Source organism: Cetorhinus maximus, chromosome 5, assembly GCF_964194155.1.
Source record: "Cetorhinus maximus chromosome 5, sCetMax3.hap1.1, whole genome shotgun sequence".
NCBI classification, from domain to species: domain Eukaryota; kingdom Metazoa; phylum Chordata; class Chondrichthyes; order Lamniformes; family Cetorhinidae; genus Cetorhinus; species Cetorhinus maximus.
The window spans coordinates 173,576,783-173,594,077 of record NC_135883.1 but is presented as its reverse complement, the minus strand read 5'-3'; the positions used below and the strand labels follow the sequence as shown (position 1 = coordinate 173,594,077).

Sequence of the window (17,295 nt, the reverse complement as noted above, 5' to 3'; positions counted from 1 at the left end):
AGTCCAGTACATGATGTGCTATTGCCAAATTTGCAGATGATACAAAAATAGGTATATTCAAGGCGGAGAGAGACGGATTTTTAATCAGTAAAAGAATCAAGGGTTATGGGGGAAAGGCAGGAAAGTGGAGGATTATCAGATCAGCCATGATATCATTGAATGGCAGAGCAGACTCGATGGGCCGAATGGCCTACTTCTGCTCCTACGTCTTATGGTCTTGAGTGCAAAAGATAAGGCTGAAGCAATTGCAACAATCTTCTGCCAGAAGTGCTGAGTGGATGATCCATATCGGCCTCCTTCAGGGGTCCCAGCATCACAGATGCCAGTCTTCAGCCAATTCCATTCACTCCACGTGCTATCAAGAAACAGCTGAAGGCACTGGATACTGCAAAGGCTATGGGCCCTGACAATATTCCAGCAATGGTGCTGAAGACTTGTGCTCCAGAACTTGCTGTGCCCCTAGCCAAGCTGTTCCAGTATAGCTACAACACTGGCATGTACCTAGCTATGTGGAAAATTGCCCAGGTATGTCCAGTACACAAAAAAGCAGGACAAATTCAACCCGGCCAATTACTGCACCAGTCTACTCTCGATCATCAGTAAAGTGATGGAAGGAGTCATCAACAGTGCTATCAAGCGGCACTTGCTTAGCAATAACCTGCCTACTGACGCTCAGTTCAGGTTCTGCCAGGGCCACTCAGCTCCTGACCTCATTACAGTCTTAATTCAAACATGGACAAAAGAGCTGAACTCCAGAGGTGAGGCGAGTGTGACTGCCCTTGACATCAAGGCAGCATTTGACCGAATGAGGGATCAAGGAGCCCGAGCAAAACTGGAGTGAATGGGAATCAGAGAGAAAACTGGTTGGAGTCATACCTAGTACAAAGGAAGGTGGTTGTTGGAGTTACATCATCTCAGTTCCAGGACATCACTGCAGGAGTTCCTCAGGATAGTGTCCTTGGCCCAACCATCTTCAGGTGCTTCATCAATGACCTTCCATCCATCATAAGGTCAGAAGTGGGGATGTTCACTGATGAATGCACAATGTTCAGCACCTTTCACGACTCCTCAGATACCAAAGTAATCCATGCTCAAATGCAGCAAAACCTGGATAATATCCAGGCTTGGCCTGATAAATGGAAAGTAACAATCGCGCTACACAAGTGCCAGGCAATGAACATCTCCAGCAAGAGAGAATCCAACCATCTCCCCATGACATTCAATGGTATCCCCATCACTGAATCCCCATCTATCAACATCCTCGGGTTTATCATTGACCAGAAGCTGAACTGGACTAGTCATATAAATACTGTACCTACAAAGGACAGGCTTGGAATTCTGAGGCGAGTAACTCACCTTCTGACTTCCCAGAACCTGTCCACCATCTACGAAGCACAAGTTAGGAGTGTGATGGAATACTCTCCACTCGCCTGGATGAGAGCCGCTCCATCGACACTCAAGAAGCTTGATACTATCTGAGACGAAGCAACCTGCTTTTTTTATTCATTCATGGGATGTGGGCATCACTGACTAGGCCAGGATTTATCGCCCATCTCTAATATCCATTGAGAAGATAGTAGTGAACTGCATTTTGAACCGCTACAGTCCATGTGATGTAGGTACACCCTCAGTGTTGTTAGGGAGAGAGTTCCAGGATTTTGACCCAGCGACAGTGAAGGAACTGCAATATATTTCCAAGTTTGGATGATGAGAAGCACTAAGGGGCAAAAAACGTTAGTGGGGGTTGTATATAGACCCCCAAACTGTGGTGGTGATGTTGGAATGGCATTAAACAGGAAATTAGAGACGCATGTAATAAAGGAACATCTGTAATTATGGGTGACTTTAATATGCATATAGATTGGGCAAATCAAATTAGTAACAATACCGTAGAGGAGGAATTCCTGGAGTGTATAGGGGATGTTTTTCTGGACCAATACATTGAGGAACTAACGAGAGAACAGGCCATCCTCGACTGAGTATTATGTAATCAGAAAGGAATAATTGGCAATCTAGTTGTGCGAGGCCCCTTAGGGATGAGCGACCATGATAGAATTCTTCATCAAGATGGAGAGTGACGTAGTTGATTCTGAGATTTGGGTCCTGAATCTTAAAAAAGGAAACTACGATGGTATGAGGCGTGAGTTGGCTATGATGGATTGGGAAACATTACTTAAAGGGATGACGGTGGATAGGCAATGGCAAACATTCAAAAAGCGCATGGGTGAACTGCAACAATTGTTTATTCCTGTCTGGCGCAAAAGTAAAACAGGAAAGGTGGCCAAACCATGGTTTACAAGGGAAATTAAAGATAGTATTAGATCCAAGGAAGAGGCATACAAATTGGCCAGAAAAAACAACTGACCTGAGGATTGGGAGCAGTTTAGAATTCAGCAAAGGAGGAGCAAGGGATTGATTAAGAAGGGGAAAATAAGAGTATGAGTGTAAGCTTGCAGGGAACATAAAAACTGACTGTAAAAGTTTCTATAGGTATGTGAAGAGAAAAAGATTGGTGAAGACAAATGTAGGTCCCTTACAGTCAGAAACAGGGGAATTTATAGTGGGAAATAAAGAAATGGCTGACCAACTAAATACATACTTTGGTTCTGTCTTCACAAAGGAGGACATTAAAAACATACCAGAAATGTTGGGGAACACAGGGTTTGTGAGAGGGCGGAACTGAAAGAAATCAGTATTAGTCGGGAAATGGTGTTGGGGAAATTGATTAGGTTGAAGGCCGATAAATCCCCGGGGCCTGATAATCTACATCCCAGAGTACTTAAGGAAGTGGCCCTAGAAATAGTAGATGCATTGGTGGTCATCTTCCGAGATTCTATAGACTCTGCAACAGTTCGTACGGATTGGAGGGTAGCTAATGTAACCCCACTATTTAAAAAGGGAGGCAGAGAGAAAATAGGGAATTATAGACCAGTCAGCCTGACGTCGGTAGTGGGGAAAATTCTAGAGTCCAATATAAAAGATTTAATAGCTGAGCACATGGAAAACAGTGGTAGAATCGGACAGAGTCAGCACGGATTTATGAAAGGGAAATCATGCTTGACAAATCTACTGGAATTTTTTGAGTATGTACCTAGTGGAGTTGATGAGGGGGAGCCAGTGGATGTGGTTTATTTAGACCTTCAGAAGGCTTTCCACAAAGTCCCACATAAGAGATTGGCGTGTAAAATTAAAGTGCATGGGATTGGGGGTAGTGTATTGAGATGGATAGAAAACTGGCAGACAGGAAACAAAGAGTAGGAATAAACGAGTCTTTTTCTGAATGGCAGGCAGTGACTAGTGGGGTACCGCAGGGATCGGTGCTGGGACCCCAGTTATTCACAATATATATTAATGATTTAGATGAGGGAATTAAATGTAGTATCTCCAAATTTGCAGATGACACAAAGCTGGGTGGGAGGGTGAGCTGTGAGGAGGATGCAGAGATGCTTCAGTGTGATTTGGACAAGCTGAGTGAGCAGGCAAATGCATGACAGATGCAGTATAATGTGGAAAAATGTGAGGTTATCCATTTTGGTAGCAAAAACAGGAAGGCAGATTATCATCTGAATGGCTATAAATTGAGAGAGGGGAATGTGCAATGAGACCTGGGTGTCCTTGTACATCAGCCACTGAAGGTAAGCATGCAGGTGCAGCAGGCGGTAAAGAAGGCAAATGGTATGTTGGCCTTCATAGCCAGAGGATTCGAGTACAGGAACAGGGATGACTTGCTGCAATTGTACAAGGCCTTGGTGAGACCACACCTGGAATATTGTGTGCAGTTTTGATCTCCTTATCGGAGGAAGGATGTTCTTGCTATAGAGGGCGTGCAGCGAAGGTTTACCCAACTGATTCCTGGGATGGCGGGACTGACATATGAGGAGAGATTGAGTCGATTAGGATTATATTTGCCAGAGTTCAGAAGAATGAGGGGGGATCTCATAGAAACCTATGAAATTCTAACAGGACTAGACAGGGTAGATGCAGGAAGGATGTTCCCAATGATGGGGGAGTCCAGAACCAGGGGTCACAGTTTGAAGATATGGGGTAGACCATTTAGGACTGAGATGAGGAGAAATTTCTTTACCCAGTGAGTGGTGAGCCTGTGGAATTCGTTACCACAGAAAGTAGTTGAGACCAAAACATTGTATGTTTTCAAGAAGGAGTTAGATATAGCTCTTGTGGTGAAAGGGATCAAAGGGTATGGGGAGAAAGCGGGAGCAGGTTATTGAGATGGATGATCAGCTACGATCATAATGAATGGCAGAGCAGGCTCGAAGGGCCGAATGGCCTACTCCTGCTCCTAGTTTCTATGTTTCTATGTAAGTAGCTTGGAGGGGAAACTTCCAGGTGCTGGTGTTCCCGTGGGTGTGCTGCCCTTGTCCTTCTATATGGTAGTGGTCGTGGGTTTGGAAGGGACTGTCTAAGCAGCCCTGTGCGAGTTACTGCAGTGCATCTTACATATGGTACACACTGCTGCCACCATGCAGGTGGATTTCCTCGCAAAAAGAGAGTAGGGAAAACAGGGCATAATCTTACAATTAGAACTAGGCCATTCAAGAGCAAAAACAGAAACCAATTTTTTCTCACAAAGGGTAGTGGACATCTGTAACTCTCTTCCCCAAAAGACTGTGGATGTTAGGGTAATTGAAGCTTTCAAGACCATGATGGGACCGTGATTATTTTCCCTTCTGGGGGTGTCTAGAAGAGGGCATAATCTGAAAACCAGAGTTATGCCATTTAGTAGTAAAAAGAAGAAACACTTTTTCGATACAGTGTTATGAGAATACTGAATGACTTATAAGTGGTTATTGAAACAGTAGCCAACATCACTTAAAAGCTGAAAATGCTAGAGATACTCAGAAGATCTGGTAGCATCTATGGTGAGAGGAACAGAGAGTTAACATTTCAGGTTGACAACCTAATGTCAGAACTCAGTTGCTCCACAGATTCTGCCAGACCTGCTGAGGGTTTCCAGCATCTGTTTTAGCTTGCTTTTGTACCACTTAAAGGGGAGCTGGTTAAGTATTTGAAAGTAGATATAGGAAAGGGATGGAGGGCAAGGGCAAGGAAATGGAACTAGAATGGCTAAACCCTTAACCTTTGTTCAGTTAATGAACAGTCACTTACCAGAATTTCCTCCTACTGCCAGCTCATCAGCAGGAACACGCCAGGAACGCACGTACAGGTAAATGCTCAGCACAAGGGAGAAGGCCATTGCAGAGATTGCGAGTTGCAACAGGTTAATGCGGATATAGCTCAGGTTCACCTCATTGTACAGGGCAGCTGCTACTGCGGCACCACACAGTAGAAATGCATAGAATGCTAAAAGGAAAAATGAAGACAATGAATAATATTTTCAGAACTGAACACTAGGGAGGAAAAGAAAATTATACCTGTCATATTAACATTGGTTGCCATCTTATGGGATATTCTATAGCATGTTAAGGTTGGGTCTTATTCACACAGAAGGGAGCCACTGCCCCAATGAATTGTGCTAAAGGGACACAACTGAAACAAATCTTTTTTTTAAAAAAATTTAGTCAGTCTTGTGTATTTTATTCACATTTTCTCTCCAAAATTTGATTTTAATACACAAGGCTTTTCTTTAATTTTTCTATTTTCCTAATGGAACTAAGAGAGTCTTGTTCCTCCTTCAAGTTTCAGTGTTAGCAATTTCAAAGTGTTAACTATGCAGCAGGTTCTGGTTGGTCATAGAACCACTGCATGTGTCTGAAGACAGCGTGCATGGACGAAGGGACTGATGTTGCACTGCAGCCAAATTTGCTGACGATATGAGATAGAAAGCAAGTTGTGAGGAGGACACATAGTGTCTGCAAAGGGTTAAGTGAGTGGGCAAAAAACTTGGAAGATGGAGTACAATGTGGGAAAATGTACGGTTGTCTACTTTGGCAGGATGAATAGAAAAACAGAATATTATTTAAATAGAATCATAGAATAATTACAGCAAAGAAGGGCATTCAGCCTGTTCTGTCTGTGCTGGCTCTCTGAAGTAACTAGTTCCATTCCCCTGTCTTCTCCCTGTAACCTTGCATGTTCTTCCTTTTCAGATAATCTAATTCCCTCTTGAATACTTCAATTGCCTCCACCACGCACTCTGGCAGTGCATACCAGATCCTACAGTTGCTGTGTAAACAGTTATTCCACATATCGCCATTGGTTCTTTTGCCAATTACCTTAAATCCGTGCCCTCTGGTTCTCAATCGTTTTGCCAATGAGAACAATTTCTCCCTATCTACTCTATCCAGACCCCTCATGATTTTGAATACCTCTTTCAAATCTCCTCTCAACCTTCTCTTCTCCGAAGAGAACAGTGCCAACTTCTCCAATTTATCTACATAACTGAAGTTTCTCATCCCTGGAACCATTCTTGTGAATCTTTTCTGCACACCCTCTAATGCCTTCACATCTTTCCTAAAGTATACTGCCCAGAACTGGACAAAATGCTGCAGTTGAGGCTGAACCAGTGTTTTATACGGGTTTAACATAACTTGCTTGCTTTTATGCTCTATGTCTCTATTGATAAAGCCAGGATTCCACGTATTTTATTAATCGCACTCTCAACCTGTCCTGCAACCTTCAATGGTTTATGGACACATACAACCATGTCCCTCTGCTCCAGCACCCCTTTTAGATTTGTCTTTTTTGTCTCCAGTATTATACTGTCGCGCTGCATTCTTTCTACCAAAATGAATCAATCACTTCACATTTCTCTGCATTAAATTTCATCTGCCACTCATCTGCCTACGTCACCAACCCGTCTTGAAGTTTGAAGTTTCCTTCTACACTATCCTTCTTACAGTACATAATATTTCAAAGTTTTCTGTCATTCACACATCTTGAAGTTGTGGCCTGTATGCCAAGGGTTAGGTCATGAAGTGCAGGGGAGCTCCACTTTTCTCCAGTCCGAAAATCAACTGTTAACCACTAGTCTTGTTTCTTGTCACTCGGTCAATTTCGTATCCATGTTACTACTGACCCTTTTATTCCACGAGCTCTAAATTTACTCACAAGTCTCTGTTGTGCGGCATTTTATCAGATGCATTTTGCAAGTCCATGTATGCCACATCAAAATGCTGGGTCAAAATCCTGGAACTCCCTCCCTAACAGCACAGTGGGTGTATCCACACCACATGGATCGCAGCAGTTTAAGGAGGCAGTTCATCATCACCACCTTCTCAAGGACAATTAGGGGTAGGCAAATAATTGCTGCTCTAGCCAGACACCCACATCCCATGAAAGAATAAATAAAACACCAACAACATTACCTCATCAACCCTATTATTTCATCAAAAAATTCAAGCATGTCAGCTAAACAACAATGGGGAGAGACCGCAGAACGCTCCGATACAAAAGGATATGGGTGTCCTTGCACATGAATAACAAAAGTTAGCATGTAGGTACAGCAGGTAATTCGGAAAGCAAATGAGATGTTGGCCTTCATTGCAAGGGGGATGGAGTATAAAAGTAGGGAAATCTTGCTACAATTGTACAGGATATTGGTGACACTGTACCTAGAGTAGTTTTGGTTTCCTTACTTAAGGAGGGATGTACTTGCACCAGCTCAGAGGAGGTTCACTAGGCTGATTCCTCAAATGATGGAGTTGTCTTATGAGGAAAGGTTGAGCAAATTGGGTTTATACTTATTGGGGTTTAGGGGAATAAGAGGTGATCTAATTGAAACATATAAGATTCTAAAGGGGCTCGACAGGCTAGATGCAGAGAGGATGGTTCTCCTCGTGGGGGAATTTAGAACTAGGGGACACAATTTAAAATAAGGGGTCTCCCATTCAAGACAGAGATAAGCAGGAATTTCTTCTCAGATTTGTTAATTGAAGAATTGGCTTTCCCAGAGGGCAATGGAGGCTGGGTCACTGAATATATTCAAGGCTGAACCAGACAAGTCTTTGATCGACAAAGTAGTCAAGGGTTTTGGGGGACAGACAGGAAAGTGGAATTAAGGCCACAATCAGATCTTACTGAATAGCAAAAGCAGGCTTGAGGAGCTGAATGGCCTATTGCCCCTCATATTTCTTATGCTCTTTTGATCTTAGAAGCATGATAGGGGGTCTTGGAAGAAATGCTTTCATACAAAATATTCAACTATCCAGGAACTATAACTTTTCTCAAGTCTGTTGTGCAGCACTGCATCGAATGCCTTTTGAAAGTCCATGTACACTACATCAACAGCATTACCCTCATCAACCCCTCTCATTTACCTCTTCAAAAAACTCCAGGAGGTTAGTTAAACACGATTTACCCCTAAGAAATCTTTGCTGGCTCTTCCTAATCAACCCATATTTTTCCATGTGACTAATAATCGTTTCTAGAAGCTTCTCCACCACCAGAGTTAAACTGACTGGTCTGTAACTGCTGGCTTTATCCTTACCACCTTTTCTGAACAAGGGCATAATGTCTGCAATTCTCCAGGCCCCCAAGTCTGGGGAAGGCTGAAAGATTATGGCCAGTGCCCCTGCAATTTCCACTCTTACTTCCTTCAATAGCCTTGGATGCATCTCATCCAGTCCCAGTGCCTTGACAACTTTAAATACCGACAGTTTATCCAATGTCTCATCCTTCTCAATTTAGAACCTTTCGAGCAACAGAGTTTCCTCCTTTGTCACCACGGCCCGGGTAGCATCTGCATTCTTGGTAAAGACAGGTGCAAAGTATTCATTTAACACCTCAGCCATGCCCCTGCCTCCACGCGTAAATCCCTTTTTTGGTCCCTAATCGGCCTACTCCTCCATTTACCACTCTTTTACTATTTATATGCCTAAGGAAGATTTTAGGATTCCCCTTTATATTGGCTGTCATAATCATAATGCCTCTTCACTTCTCTTATTTGCTTCTTCACCTCTCCTCTGAACCTTCTATATTCTGCTTGGCTCTCAACTGTATTTTCTACCTGACACCTGTCATAAGCACACTTTTTCTTCTTTATCTTAATTTCTATATCCTTTTTCATCCAGGGAGCTCTGTATTTGTTTGCCCTACCTTTCCCTTTTGAGGGAATATACCTTGACAGTGCCCAAGCCATTTCTTCTTTGAAGGTAGCCCATTGTTCAGCTACGGTTTTCCCCGCCAACCTTTGCTTCCATTCTATACAGGCCAGCTCTGTTCTTGCCACACTGAAGTAGACTCTCTCCTAGTTAATTATTCTTACTCTGGATTGCCCATTGTCCTTTTCTACTGTCATCCTAAATCTTATGATACAATGATCACTCTTCCCTAAATGCTCTCTCACTGACACTTGGTCTACTTGGTCCACCTCATTTCCAAGGACCAGATCTAGCACTGCCTCCTTTCTTTTTGGACTGGACACATACTGCGGGAAGAATGGCGTGGAATATTACAATTTACATTTAAATCATATTACATTCTAAATTAAGGGTTGCTCTGTACATTCATTTTTAATCAAGGAGAGGAAATAAAAACTTGTGAAATAGGATGTCTTTGAATCAGACATGAGAAGAGGGTTGAGAATCAGAGGGATATAGGAAAGTAGGTAGGTTTGATCTACAGAAATGGGACAGGCTGCTGCACTGAATGGCATTTCTCTATTAATATTTTGTGAACCCTGTTAAGTACATACCATTGATCCTGTATTTAAGCTTCTTTCCATTTGCTAGTGGTAGTCCATCAACAATCTGTGTGTAACAGAAGTAACTGTTAGAGAAATGAACTGGTCCATCAAAGATTATCACTGATATTGGAGCAAATGAAAGAGAGAGGAACATTTTCATAAAGAGCCTTTAGAAAACAGACATGCAGCCATAATAAGACCCCTATCAAAAACAGCTGACTTTCATGAATGGGTGATTGACCACAGAACTAATCAGACATAATTCACCACAAAAATGTGGCTTCTATAACCAAGCAGCTTATGACCAGTTGGGTAGTTATCTAATTATATCTTCCCATGAACAGTTTACCCTAATTGAATAAAAATATATATTTGCTAAATTCTTCTTTGAAACAGAGTCAGGTTCTATCAGGGTCGGCAAATGGGATGCTCTTCCATTTTTGGCACCCACTGTCACCAGCAATTACTATCAAATCAGGTACACCACAGACTAGATTAAGACTAAAGCTTTCTCTATGCTGTTTAATATAACTAAATCTAGATACAGAAGTAGTCCTGGGTTTGTCTTATTTTCTTTTTCCACAGCCATCTTTATGGCATAAATGAGATTACCAATTAAATTCAGAACAGCAAGTAGTTTTCTACTGTGGAACAAGGATTAGGCTACCCCAAACTTCTTTAACTTGGCATAACTGCAGACTGTATTCTGTTAGTCTGGGCTGGATTTGAACTCTCACCCTGCAAATAAAAGGACAGGACACTAAGCTGCGTGCAATGCAGATCTCCAAATAAGCTGCCTGCACAAAGCTCTGTAGAAATCCATATGCGCTATGAGCAACAGGGGCTGTAATGACAAGAATAAATCTCTTCAGCTCCCCTGGTCTAGTGTGAGACCCGATACTTAGAAGTCACATCAGAAATGAACTTAGGCTGACTTGTATTTTTTACCCTCCAAGTATTAGAGAGTTGTGTAAGTAAGACAAAAAAATCAAATTGTACAACTAGCTCACCTACCTTCCTGGTTATATTTTGCAAGTCTTAAGTTACAACTTGCAGCATTGCTCTGTTGAAAGCATCAGTCAATGCTGCTAAAGTACACCTCTATTTAAGCAACCAGAGTGACCAAGCTATACCAGGAACATTCTAATCTCTGAGTTATAGTCCTTAGAAAAAGGATTTTTTTTTAAAAAAAAGAAAATTTACAAGACAAACAGTGAGAGGTTTCCTCTAAAGCATGCAGATAAATTACAATCTTATGAAATGAGGTTTTTCTCCTTTATTCTTTCACGGGATGTGGGCGTCACAGGCAAGGTCAGCATTTATTGCCCATCCCCAACTGCCCTTGAAATGAGTGGCTTGCTGGGCCATTTCAGAGGGCAGTTAAGAGTCAACCACATTGCTGTGGGGCTGGAGTCACATGTAAGCCAAACTGGGTAAGGACAGCAGATTTCCTTCCCTGAAGGACACTCGTGAAGCAGATTGTTTTTTTTTTACAACAAATTGATGATAGCTGTCATGGTCACCATTACTGAGACTAGCCTTCAATTCCAGATTTTATTCATTGAATTTAAATTCCACCAGCTGCTGTGGTGGGATTTGAAGCCATGTTCTCAGAGCATTACCCTAGGTCTCTGGATTACTAGTTCAGTGACATTATCACCACATCATCATCTCCCCATTGCTCTGTCCTTTAAATACCTATACCTCCACCCCAGCCCCCACACCATTTGACACTGTGGCTGAAGTATTAGTACTGAATATACTGCAAAATTCATCAAGTCTACTGTGAAAGCACAACCCAGACCCACTACCTCTACATTGAGAAAGACAAGAGCTGCAACATCACAAGAATATCATTACCTAATTCACACAGGCCTCATCCACCCTTGCCTCCAACCAAGGGCACAAACCATAGTGACTTAAACAAAATTGCTGCCAACTTAGAATTCTGAAATTCCCCATATAACATGAATGTTACAGCACCTGCACCTCAAGCGCAGAGCCGCAATAGTTCAGAAAGACAGCCTATCACTACTTTCTCAGGGCAACTAGAGGTGAGGTGAGAGTGACTGCCCTTGACACCAAGGCACATTTGACCGAGTGTGGCATCAAAGAACCCGAGCTAAACTGGAGTCAAATGGGAATCAGGCGAAAATCTCTCCGCTGGTTGGGGTCATACCTAGCACAAAGGAAGATAGTTGTGTTTGTTGGAGGTCAGTCATCTCAGCTCTGGGGCATCACTGCAAGAGTTCCCCAGGGTAGTGTCCTAGGCCCAACCATCTTCAGCTGCTTCATCAATGACCTTCCTTCCTTCATAAGGTCAGAAGTGGGGATGTTTGCTGATGATTGCACAATGTTCACCATTCGCGACTCCTCAGATACTGAAGCAGTCCACGTCCAAATGCAGCAAGACCTGAACAATATCCAGGCTTCGGCTGACAAGTGGCAAGTAACATTCGTGCCACACAAGTGTCAGGCAATGACCATCTCCAACAAGAGAGAATCCAAGCAGTGCCCCTTGATGTTCAATGGCATTGCCATCACTGAATCCCCTACTATCAAAATCCTGGTGGCTACCATTGACCAGAAACTGAACTGGATTAGCCATATAAATACTGTGACTACAAGAGCAGGTCAGATGCTAGGAATAGTGCGACAAGTAACTCACCTACTGACTCCCCAAAGCCTGTCCACCATCTACAAGGCACAAGTCAGGAGTGTGATGGAATACTCCCCACTTGCCTGGATGAGTGCAGCTCCCAGAACACTCAAGAAGCTTGACATCATCCAGGACAAAGCAGTCTGCTTGATTGGCACCACATCCACAAACATTCACACTCTCCACCACCGACGCACAGTAGCAGCAATGTGTACCATCTACAACATGCATTGCAGAAATTTACCAAGGCTCCTTAGACAGCACCTTCCAAACCCACAATCACTACCATCTAGGACAAGGGCAGCAGATAGATGGGAACACCATCACCTGGAAGTTCCCCTCCAAGCCAGTCACCATACTGACTTGGAAATATATCGCCATTCCTTCACTGTCAATGGGTCAAAATCTTGGAACTCCCTTCCTATCAGGTGGTGGTGTTCCCATCTGTTTGCTGCCCTTGTCCTTCTAGATGATAGCGGTTGTGGGTTTGGAAGGTGCTGTCGAAGGAGACTTGGTGAATTCCTGCAGTGCATCTTGTAGATGGTACACACTGCTGCCACTGTGCATCGGTGGTGGATGGAGTGAATGTTTGTGGAAGGAGTGCCAATCAAGCAGACTGCTTTGCCCTGGATGGTGTCTAGCTTCTTCAGTTTGTTGGAGCTGCACTCATCCAGGCAAGTGGAGAGTATTCCATCACACTCCTGACTTGTGCCTTGTAGATGGTGGACAGGCTTTGGGGAGTCAGGTGGCGAGTTACTTGCCACAGGGTTCCTAGCCTCTGACCTGCTCTTGTCGCCACAGTGTTTATATCGCAAGTCCAGGTCGGTTTCTGGTCAATGGTAACCCCCAGTGTAATGATAGTGAGGGTTTCAGCAATGGTAAAGCCATTGAGTGTCAAGGTGCGATGGTTAGATTCTCTCCTGTTGGAGTTGATCATTGCCTGGCACTTGTGTGGCGCGAATGTTACTTGCCACTTATCAGGCCAAGCCTGGATATTGTCCAGGTCTTAATGCACTTGGACATGGACTGCTTCAGCATCTGTGTTATCGCCAATGGTGCTGAATATCGTGCCATCATCAGTGAATATCCCCGCTTCTGACCTTATGATGGAAGGAAGGTCATTGATGAAGCAGCTGAAGATGGTTGGGCCTAGGACACTACCCTGGGAACTCCTGGAACTGAGATGATTGGCCTCGAACAACCACAGCCATCTTCCTTTGTGCTAGGTATGATTCTGACCAGCAGAGAGATTTCCCCCCCGATTCTCATTGATCTGAGTTTTGCTAGAGCTCCTTGATGTCAAGAGCTGTCACTCTCACCTCACCTCTGGAGTTCAGCTCTGTTGTCCATGTTTGGAACCAAGGCTGTGATTAGGTCAGGAGCCAAGTTGCCCTGGCGAAACACAAACTGAGCGTCAGTGAGCAGGTTATTGCTAAGTAAGTGTTGTTTGATAGCACTGTTGATGACCCATTCCTAAATCCCAAAGATGATGTACACAGAGAATGTCTTATACCTGTCCTCTGACAGGTAACTGGATGGCAGATGTTAGAGCAGAGATCCATTGTAGTTGACAGTTTCAAATATTTCAATTCCAGTATAACGTTGTCACTAAGATTTGAGTGAAATTTTCATACTATGTCCACTTGAACTGTTGAAAATAAACCTAGCATTTTAATTATAGCTATTGAGCTTTCACATTTCGGTTGCATCTGAAGAGCATCGTTAAATAAACAACAAAAAGATAAAATTATCAGCGGTTACTATATGATGCTTCATTTAAATGTATTTTGTAGCGAATGCCATTTCTCCAATTAGTCTCAGGGAAATTTAAAGAACTTAAAACGCCTGAAGAAATCATATGAGGTCAAATGCCAGGTTCAAGTGAGTAACCAAAACACGATGAGTTTGATCACAAGCTCTTCGCCAAGAAAGTTAGGTTTCTGGGGAGTTGACAGGCCTTATTCAAGAGGAGTGAAACACTCATTGATCAATTTCTCCCAACAAAAAGTAAACTGTCTAAAAGCACAGCCATTGGCTGAAAATTCTGTAGTAACATCCACGGTAATCAACGAGACATGATTTAAAAAAAGACATGAAACAGCCACAAATGTGCAACATTTTGTTGGCACTCCAGAATGATGCCCTACCTGCTCACAATACTTATACAAAAACTGCTGAGCTGTAACCTGAATTACCTTTCCAATGGGCAGTAGGTAGAGCAGAGCCTGAAAGAGGAACCAAAGGACAAAAATGCCCAGGGCAGTACTGCTCCACAATGTCTGCAGAGCTGGAATCTGGGGTGGAAAATTCAGAACACTGGCATCTTCTTGTGCACACATCAACAGCAAGAGAATGACTGCAGCAGGCAACAAGATCATTATGAAGAAGGCACCTAAAAGAAAGGAAATGTTAGCTTGCAGCTATCAAAGTAGAAATTAGCAAAAAAAAGTACATCTTTCATTCCTAGTGGCTGTAATCTATTACTTGCTGGCTTTTCTGTCAGTAAAAGTTTGGCCTTAAAGAAAAAATTCCCAGACAGAAAAATCTTTCACACTCACTATATTTCAACTTGTTAATTCACTTACTGCTTAGATGCTGGAAAGCAAGAAAAGGGAACTACAGGGAATCCCAGTTCATTGTGCAAATCATAAACGTAATCCCAATAAGAGCCTCTTTAGGAGTAACATAACTGCAAAGGAACTTCGCCTATTTTTAATGTAAACACAAGAACTTAAGAGAATAGTAGTCCATATGGCCTCAATACTGTTCCACCATTCAGTGAGATCATGGCTGATCTGACCTTGACCTCAACTCTACTTTCCTGCCTGCTCCCCTTAATCCTAGACTAGAGGGAGGCAGAGGCATAGTGGTATTGTCACTGGACTAGTATTGCAGAGACCCAGGGTAACCCTCTGGGGACCCAGGTTCAAATCCCACCACGGTGGATGGTGAAACATAGAAAACAGGAGCAGGAGTAGGCCATTCGGCCCTTTGAGCCTGCTCCGCCATTCATTATGATCATGGCTGATCATCCAACTCAATAGTCTGCTCCCGCTTTCTCCCCATGTCCTTTGATCCCTTTTACCCCAAGAGCTGTATCTAACACCTTCTTAAAAACATACAATGTTTTGGCCTCAACTACTTTGTGGTAGCGAATTCCACAGGCTCACAGCTCTCTGGGTGAAGAAATTTCTCCTCATCTCAGTCCTAAATGGTTGACCCCATATCCTCAAACTGTGACCCCTGGTTCTGGACTCCCCAACCATCGGGAACATCCTTCCTGCATCTACCCTGTCTAGTCCTGGCCAACATACCATTTGCCTTCTTTACCGCCTGCTGCACCTGCATGCATACCTTCAGCAACTGGTGTACAAGGACACCCAGGTTTCGTTGCACATTCCCCTCTCTCAATTTATAGCCATTCAGAATATAATCTGTCTTCCTGTTTTTGCTACCAAAGTGGATAACCTCACATTTATCCACATTATACTGCATCTGCCATGCATTTGCCCACTCACTCAGCTGGTCCAAATCACACTGAAGCATCTCTGCATCCTTCTCACAGCTCACCCTCCCACCCAGCTTTGTGTCATTTGTAAATTTGGAGATATTACATTTAGTTCCCTCATCTAAATCATTAATATATATTGTGAATAGCTGGGGTCCCAGCACCGATCCCTGCGGTACCTACTAGTCACTGCCTGCCATTCGGAAAAAGACTCATTTATTCCTACTCTTTGTTTCTTATTAAAAGTCTAATGAAGACCATGAAACCATTGCCGATTGTCACCAAAACCCATCTAGTTCACTAATGTCCTTTAGGGAAGGAAATCTTACCTGGTCTAGCCTACATGTGACTCCAGACCCACAGCAATGTGGTTGGCTCTTAAATGCCCTATGAACCAGGACAATTAGGGATGGGGAATAAATGCTGGCCTAGCCAGTGACGCCCACATTCCATGAACGAATAGAAAAATACTCCCCTATAGTTCAACAATCTGTCCATCTCAGCTTCTCCAAGGTAGAGAATTCCAAAGATTCATGGCCTCAAAAGAAATTCCTCCTCATGTTCATCTTAAATGGGTGGCCCCTTATTCTGAAACAATGCCTCCTAATTTTAGATTTTTTTTTATTCGTTCATAGAATGTGGGTGTCTCTGGCTAGGCCAGCATTTAATGCCCATCCCTAATTGTTCAGAGGACATTTAAGAGTCAACCACATTGCTGTGGGTCTGGAGTCACATGTAGGTCAGACCAGGTAAGGGTGGCAGATTTCCTTCCCTAAAAGGTCATATTTCCCAGTGATAGATGTTAGGCTAACCGGCCTAGACTTATATTTCTTGCAAGCTTATTCTCATAATCTCTTTTGCCCTCATTAATTGTTTTCGTCATCCTGTGCTGGTTTCTTAAATTTTCCCAATCCTCTAGCCCACCACTAATTTTTGCAACATTGTATGCCTTCTCTTTCAATTTGTTACCATCCTTAACTTCTTTGGTTTGTCACAGATGGCTCATCCTTCCCACAGAGTCTTTCTCAATGCAATACATCTGTCGGATGATCAGACATTTTTAAAATTAATTTCACAATCTGAAGTAAGTCATAAATTTCACATGCTCATCTATCTAGTTAAAGAAAACTAATTAGAGAAAACCCCATTCGAGGGATAGTGGAAAAAAATATGAGAACTCAGAACAATTGTCTGGTCTTACCAACTCGTCCTCCAAATTCCCATTCCTGAGTCCATGCTGCTTGCTTTTTAATATATAGGTGGTCATCTTTTGTTTCCAGTTCTACAACTTTTCCTTCTTCCTTCTTGGCTCGCAGATTGTAAGGGAGGCCTAACTGGTCTGTTACAATTTCCCTGCGTATCTTGTGCTGCAAGTTAAATGGAATGGAAGACATCAGAAAGAAAGAGGAAAGATTACAGTGGAAATACGCAACCCAGTATTGGCTAGAGACCAGCACCATACTCCATGTCTTCCCCATCCTCCAAACAAAAACCACTACCAGATAATATACACACAATTTTCAC

General features: G+C 43.0%; 1 protein-coding gene across 1 annotated transcript in view; it reads right to left on the bottom strand.

The window, feature by feature from the left end:
* lbr (lamin B receptor) overlaps positions 1-17,295 on the bottom strand; it is a 56,219-nt gene that overhangs the window by 18,364 nt on the left and 20,560 nt on the right. Inside the window, exons 5-8 of the mRNA XM_078542827.1 lie at positions 16,973-17,138; positions 14,459-14,655; positions 9,614-9,668; positions 5,128-5,322 (exon numbers count right to left, since the gene is read on the bottom strand). Coding sequence (XP_078398953.1) covers positions 5,128-5,322; positions 9,614-9,668; positions 14,459-14,655; positions 16,973-17,138 — 613 coding nt within the window. The remainder of the gene's footprint in view (positions 1-5,127; positions 5,323-9,613; positions 9,669-14,458; positions 14,656-16,972; positions 17,139-17,295) is intronic.